The sequence below is a fragment of the Leptonychotes weddellii genome, unplaced genomic scaffold (genome assembly GCF_054177405.1).
Source record: "Leptonychotes weddellii isolate Sample4059 unplaced genomic scaffold, ASM5417740v2 HiC_scaffold_9083, whole genome shotgun sequence".
Lineage (NCBI taxonomy): Eukaryota > Metazoa > Chordata > Mammalia > Carnivora > Phocidae > Leptonychotes > Leptonychotes weddellii.
Genome location: NW_028062346.1, coordinates 1 through 7,929, shown reverse-complemented (window position 1 = coordinate 7,929; position 7,929 = coordinate 1). Strand labels below are relative to the sequence as shown.

General features: G+C 33.5%; 1 protein-coding gene across 1 annotated transcript; it reads left to right on the top strand.

Moving 5' to 3' along the window:
- The first annotated feature begins 1,230 nt into the window (after positions 1-1,230).
- On the top strand, positions 1,231-7,572 carry LOC145720007 (glycogen debranching enzyme-like). Its single transcript, XM_081811644.1, has 6 exons — positions 1,231-1,394; positions 3,049-3,161; positions 3,994-4,205; positions 5,410-5,507; positions 7,209-7,296; positions 7,409-7,572. The coding sequence occupies exons 1-6, from the start codon at positions 1,237-1,239 to the stop codon at positions 7,544-7,546; spliced, it is 807 nt and encodes a 268-aa protein (XP_081667770.1). The 5' UTR covers positions 1,231-1,236; the 3' UTR covers positions 7,547-7,572.
- The last annotated feature ends 357 nt before the right edge of the window (positions 7,573-7,929 follow it).

Below are 7,929 nucleotides of genomic sequence, written 5' to 3'. Positions count from 1 at the left end.
ACTTAAAATTCTGGGGCACCTGGGTGGCTCACTCAGTTAAGCAGCTGCCTTCAGCTCAGGTCATGATCCTGGGGTCCTGGGATTGAGCCCTGCATCTGGCTCCCTACTCAGCGGGTAGCCTGCTTCTCCCTCTCCCCGCCGCTCATGCTCTTTCTCAGTATCTCTCTCTCAAATAAAATCTTTAAAAAACACACATTCTAAATTATATTTTAAACAGTAGTTAGACCTCATTTAGTTAATTTAGTGTTTATAGTGGTAACATACAAATTGTATACATGATTGAACTGGTAAGATCACTGATACTTTTTTTATCCTTCACTTAGAGAACTAAATAGAAGTAGATTTTATATTTAAAAGAACATTTTTTGTGATATCTCTAAATTATTGTAGTTTTTAGATTTAATTGTGAAACATTTCAGTAAGAGAAAATAATATAAATTATACCTTTAAGCCTAGAAATAAAATTAGATATTTAACATTCAGTTGTATTTTCAGATCTTTCTTTTTTGTTTTGTAAAGAAATAAACCATTACAGATGTATCTAAAGCTTCATCTTTATCTCTCTCCCTTCCCTCCCTCTCTAGAATTAATGACTACGCTATAATCACGTTTTTTTTTCCATGTATGTTTTTGTACTTTATGAGTTTGTGTTTGAGTATGTGTAAATTACATATGATTTATATTATGTAGTATATATTCAGTATATTATATAGTATGTAGTCAGTATATTATGGAATACACTATAATATATACATATAACTTTTATGTTTTTGAATTTTATCAAGTATTATGTTAAACATAGTCATATAGACATACATGGTTGTATATATTAGTATTATCTATATTTTAAACTTTTAAGGAAAGGTGTCTTATTATGCATTTCCTTTTGCAACTTGTTTGCTCGATAATTTTGTTTTGGGGTTTTGTCCATTATGATGCATTGTAAATCCAGTTCATTAATTTTAAATGGTATAGTGAGTTTTCTACTGTATGAATAAACCACAGTGTTTATTCACTCCTCTGCTCAGCAGTTATTTATTTTCTTGCTAATACAAATAGTGTTGCATTGAATATCCTTGTACATATCTTCATATGCACATGGGTAAGGAGTTCTCAAAAGTATATATCTAGAAATGAAATTACTGTGTGGTAGAATATGCACATCTTCAACTTTTTTACCACATTGCTCTCCAGAGTAGTTGTCCTAGTTTATTATATCCCTTTCAGATTTTGTAAATGTTTTATTTTGCTTTTTTAGGCTTTAATATAACCGCAGGGGTTGACGAAGAAACGGGATTTGTTTATGGAGGAAATCGCTTAAATTGTGGCACATGGATGGATAAAATGGGAGAAAGTGACAGAGCTAGAAACAGAGGAATCCCAGCCACTCCAAGGTAGTATTTATTTGTACAGTGCTTATATAATAATACCCTTTTTAAAACCACATACTTGTGGAGTCTTTTATTCTCTTAACCATGAAGTCTTCTTATTAAATCCGTCAAAATCTGGGGTACCTGGGTAGTTCAGTCAGTTAAGTGTCCAGCTCTTGGTTTTGGCTCAGGTTATGATCTCATGGGTGGTGAGATTGAGCCCTGCGTTTGGCCCCCATCCTGGACCCTGCGCTCAGTGTGGAGTCTGCTTGAGATTCTGTCTGTTCCCCACCACCTACCGGCTCACACACGAGTGTGTGATCTCTCTCACCCCCCTTTCTCTCTCTCAAATAAATAAATAATCTTTTTTAAAAATTAGTCAGAATCTCCCTTCTTCCCTCCTCCTTCCTCTTCCACTCACTCCTTCCTCTCCCACAACATGCACATATACAACTCTCTTGTTACCAAGTCATCAAGTAAAGCTGTCTGTTCTTTTCTGGAAGTTCTCATGGGATGCTTCTCTACAAGCACCTCAAAGGAAAATTTATGATTCTTTATCCCTGTCGTTAAGATCTTTTCTTAACCTGAATGTTTTCATTGTAAACATTTCATTATGCCCATCTTTTATAAATACAGAAAATACCCAATTATCCTGTTCTTTATGAAATACTTTTAATTTCTGAACCTTTTTTTCCACCTAATTTTTTATCTTTTGTCCCATCATTTCTTTTTATGGTTTCAAATGCTTAATACTACATCACAAGTCTAGGAGTGCCTGGGTGGCTTAGTTGGTTAAGAATTTGACTTGATATCAGCTCAGGTCTTGATCTCAGGATCATGAGTTCAAGCCCTGTGTTGGGCTCCACACTGGGTGTAGAGCCTACTTAAAAAAAATAAAAAATTAATTAATTAACTAAAAAAAATAGTATCAAGTGTGAGAAACTATTTTCTTATTCTAAATTTTATCTTCAGTCAGCATCATGAAAAAAAATCATTTAATCACAGCTGTTGTTAAATGCTTTGCAAATTTCTTTTTAAAACATGTTTATTTTGGTACATAATTAGACCTTTTGTACTTCCCTTTCATTTTCTTTAAAAATGGGCTCTCAGGGGCACCTGGATGGCTCAGTCAATAAGCATCTGCCTTCGGCTCAGGTCATGATCCCAGGATCCTGGGATCCAGCCCCGCATCGGGCTCCCTGCTCTGCGGGAAGCCTGCTTCTCCCTCTCCCACTCCCCCTGCTTGTGTTCCCTCTCTCACTCTCTCTCTGTCAAATAAATAAAAATCTTTAAAAAAAAAATGGCTTTTCAAATTATTATGTGTATCTTCCCTGGCTTTCTCCAGTCCTATATCCCATGTTTGCTATCTTTTCTCTGGTACCCTATTTCAGTATTCTCTGATTCCTTACCCCTACCTTTTCCAGCTGCCATCCCCTCTAACTCCATAATCACCATTCCACTCCATAGAACTTTTTTTAACTGTTAAGAAGGTAAGCAATGGCAAAATAGTAAGAGGAGAGGTTTCTTATATATGCAGCATACATTTCAATGAAGTGAGGGTTTTTTTAATAGATAGCTGCTTTTATAATATATAATTCATCAAAATTCTTTATTGAATGACCTTTAAGTAGTGCTTAAATGACTCCAACTCACAGAATAAAATTTATTTTAATTTTAGAGACGGGTCTGCTGTGGAAATTGTGGGCCTGAGTAAATCTGCCGTCTGTTGGTTGCTGGAATTATCCAAAAAAAGAATTTTCCCTTATCATGAAGTCACAGTAAAAAAACATGGTAAGCTGTTCATTTTATTTAAACAGAAACTTTGAATATACTGTCTATACTCTTAATCTACATAATCATTTGACTCCATGAACTAATATTAGAAAACCCTTACAATTAAGAAAGAAAAAAGCATTAGTATAAAATTGTAACAAACCTGGTTACTAACCATATTTTTGCAGCAACTTTGAACTAAGATATGAAAAGCATCATAGTTATTGCCTTGTGCTTTTTTTTGTCCTTAATGTGACTGAGCATGTTACATTCTTGTGAACACTTATGAAATCTTTACATCTTTTACTAGAACTCTGCTGTCCAATAGAAATATAATTATATAATTTTTTTCAGCCACATATATAATTTTAAATTTTCTAGTACTCACATTAAAAAAAGTAAAAAGAAATAGGTGAAATTAGTTATGATAATATATTTTATTAACTCAATATATGCTAAATGTTATTTCTTCATGTAATCAGCATGAAATTATTCATGAGCTATTTTACATTCTTTTGTGGGAGGAGTATTTTCTTTGAAATCCAGTATATATTTTACACTTCTGGCACTTCTCAATTCAGACTAGCCTCATTTCAAGTGCACAATACATGTAACTTTATCAAACATGTGAGAGTGATACAAAGAAAAATCAGGGGTCATTTGCTGGATTCTAATCCTTTCTGGTAATAGAATGAAAGATAATTTTTAATTTCAGGCTTGTGTCCGTCAAAAGACCCTGACACTTTCAAGAAGTGGATAATTTATTGCCTAAATGTTACTCTTTGGCTGTAACTAAATATATGGCTTTCTTTGAATGCTTAAAACTGCCAAGTCTTTTATCATGTTTCAGGAAAGGTTGTGACAGTCTCATATGATGAGTGGAACAGAAAAATACAAGACAACTTCGAAAAGCTATTTCATGTGTCAGAAGACCCTTCAGATTCTAATGAAAAGCATCCTAATCTGGTTCACAAACGTGGCATATACAAAGATAGTTATGGAGCTTCAAGCCCTTGGTGTGACTATCAGCTCAGGCCTAATTTTACCATAGCAATGGTTGTAGTAAGTGAATTGTTACTTTCAAATTTCAAAAATGTTGTGATGGAGTACATTTAGTTCTTTATTCCCATTTGTTTTCAAATTCATTTACTTGCCAAAAAGTATATTGTTTACTAGCTAGTTCGATATAGTCTTTCTAAATTAATAAAGCATTATGCATACCACCCTTAACTTTGGTATCAAAAAACAGAAAATAATAGATGACAACTAATGAAGTGCTTCCCAGTGTTTTTCATATGATAGCACACATAGAAAATAATGGTATTTGTATAGCACACTGGGCAAAATGGATTAGGTTGGTTGTGCCAGATCCAACTGCTTCAGTTAGCCCCGGGCCCGCCCCACTGCCTTGAAAGCTGAAGGCCTGGGTATTTCAGCACACCTGTGCTAAGACCAGTACCTCAACACACTAGTTGGAAAGATCTAGACTGGTGAACTAATGTGAGTAGCTTCAACTCATATTCTGTTTCCTTCGTTGTATTGCTGTAATGCATTCTATCTAGCCAAGAATTCTAGACTCTATTTTATCTCTAGTCTAAAAATAAACTCTAAGGACAGTAAAATAGAGAAGGTATGTGCCCTTCTGTGCCTGCTTAGCTGTTTCTACCTTGTCGAAAAGAGTACTAAATATGGCACTATAAATTATTAGAATAAAAAATCCAAAGGTACGTAAAGTTATCTTCTGTTCAATATGCATTTGATTTCATTTAACCATTAAAATTAATGCAGGTTCTTAGCCACCAGTACTTTCTCTCCTTCTCCGTATCACAAGTAAATTTACTCATGCTGTTAGAGTGCAGGTCATTCTGTATTTCGCTGTGACCCCAAAAGCAAAAAATGATTACCAGATACACTTTAAGGAAGCTATTATAAATCTTCTGAAAAATGAATTAGATGGGTTTAAGTGTGCTCTGCCTTCATTGTAGCTGCGGCAACTTCCTTCGTATGCTTTCTTAAAATGACACAAGGAAATAGTCACCTCTTAGCAGCATTCCTAATTTCTAAGGCCAAGAACAGTGCTTCTAAGTCATCTCCATTAGCATTAGATCAGGTTAGGCATCTGCGCTCGAAAGGAATTCTGACCCACACTGTATTTTTAAACAGGTTTCATTTCCAAGTTTATGACTAGTTTATGTTCCACTGTGGGTGAAAACTAATTCTTTTGTGATCTTCAAAAGTTTGAATATTCGTTTTTGACATTCATTAGGCCCCTGAGCTCTTTACTGCAGAAAAAGCATGGAAAGCTCTGGAGATTGCAGAAAAAAATTTGCTTGGGCCCCTTGGCATGAAAACTTTGGATCCAGAGTAAGTTAGAATATTAAGTATTAAGAATGTTGTTCATATGGTATTTAATGTATAATTATATTTAATTATATTTAATCTTGGCATGAAAACTTTTGACCCAGAGTAAGTTGAAGTATAAGTGTTAAGAATGTTGTTGATATTATATTGCATCAGCCATAATTTTTTTGCTTGTCAGTAAACTCTCTAAAATTGCGTTCAAACTGAGTTTTTAAAAATACCAGCTATATCTTCATTAAATATCAGTGTTCACAATGCTTGTCCTATATTTAATAATCAATAAGAGTTTTAAGCTTATAAAACTAATATGTTATGAATATTTCCTAATGCCTGTTTTTTTCTGATTGTAAAATACATGATTATTATGGACATTAGAAGTATAGACATATTGTCTCCTCAGAGACAGTCTTTTTCAAGTTGTTAACTCCTAGTAGTTCCCTCCATATTTCTAAATACTGTGTGTGTGCAGCTGTTTCGAGTTTTTTTTTTAATATTAGACATTATTTGGTTACTTCTTGTGATGACAGATGAAGATGTAACTCTCTCCTCACCTTACCACTAACCATTTCCATCCTTTCTATGTTATTACCTGACTGTTTTTATTTAAACCAATAACTGACTTTGTTTTTATTTTATGATTATGTGTTTATGCCATTTTATATTTCTTTTCTTTTCCAACTTTTGTTTTTTCTTGAGTTTCTAATGACCTTCCTGTTTGTCTTCTGCTGTTTTCCTTTAAAGCTTGATGCCCTAGCCCAACATTAATTTTGCTTTCTATATCAGTGTATGACAGAACCCCTTTTCTATATGGTATCCTCACCTTTGTAGAATTTTCCCAATTTACTGTGTACTCATTTCAATCTTGAGATGCAGACTTTTTGTGTGTATACTTATCTGCATTCTGAGGTGTTCTCCACATTTTCAGAGGTGTTAGGAACCACTGGTCAAAACTGAAACCCACAGTTAAAGCTTACTCAGGTCACAAATTCTGTCTCTCACTAAAAGGAAAAAAAGAAAAGTAATAATTTAATTAAACGGAGTATAGATAACTGTCTTGTATTATCCATTACAATAAGTTTGTAATAGTTTGTTTAGTTTATAAGTGTGTATAAATTTTCTATGTCTATTTGGAATCTGATAAATACCAATTTTACTTAATTTTAAAATAACTTCATGGAGAAGTTTAAAAAACAACCTTTCTAATATGTAATAATTAATAAAACTGTATCTTTAATGTTTACTAATTCAAATTATTTTGTGTATATTTTAGTCATCATCAGTGTATTAGAAGCTTAGTGAAATAGTTGACTTTAACCAATATTTAGTGTCAGACTAACTCCTTGAAGGCAAGATACCTGAATACTTGACATTTTTTTTTATTAGCCAGTAACAATTTGTTAATCATTCCCTAACACATTGTTAAAAGTATTCTGGAGGTGCCTGGCTGGCACAGTCAGTAGAGTATGTGACTCTTGCTGTCAGGGTCATGAGTTCAAGCCCCACATTGGGCGTAGAGCTTACTTATAAATGAGTTAATTAGCTAATTAATTTTTAAGATGGGTTGTAAAAAAAAAAAAAAAACAAAGTATCCTGAACCCAGTGTATGCTAATTTGATTATTTCTCTTACTTTTGCTATTGAAAAATCTAATGCTTCTTATGTAATATCTGATCTTTTTCTAACCTAAATTTCAATCATTTTGCAGTGATATGGTTTACTGTGGAATTTATGACAATGCCTTAGACAATGACAACTACAATCTTGCTAAAGGTTTCAATTATCACCAAGGACCTGTAAGAACTTCATTTCTCTTTTCAGAGTTTTCAGTTGAAGTTATTTTTCAAGTAACTTTATAGATATTCAAAGCTCTTTTTTTTTCTTTACCTTTAAATCATCTTTTTCTAGGAGTGGCTGTGGCCCATTGGGTATTTTCTTCGTGCAAAATTATATTTTTCCAAATTGATGGGTCCGGAGGCTAATTCCAAGACTGTGTTTTTGGTTAAAAACATTCTTTCCCGACATTACGTTCATCTTGAGAGGTAAGTCATCAGGGGGCATGTAATTTCCAGAACTAGTGTTTAGTCAGTTTATTAGATATTAGGTAAATAACAGCTCCTTAAAATTCATTTCTGTATACTCTAAGTATCCCAATGAAATTTGAAAGCTTTACTATTATTTAACATGACAAGTTCAATGATATAATTTTCACCTTCCTTTAATTATTTTAGGTTGTTATTTGAAGACTTAATATTGCATGATTTATACATGTGGAATAGTCTAATTTTTTAAATACATTGGCTATTTTGGGGTATGGCCAAAACAGAATAAATATAAAAATTAAAAGTACTGGGCGCCTGGGTGGCTCAGTTGGTTAAGCGACTGCCTTCGGCTCAGGTCATGATCCTGGAGTCCCGGGATCGAGTCCC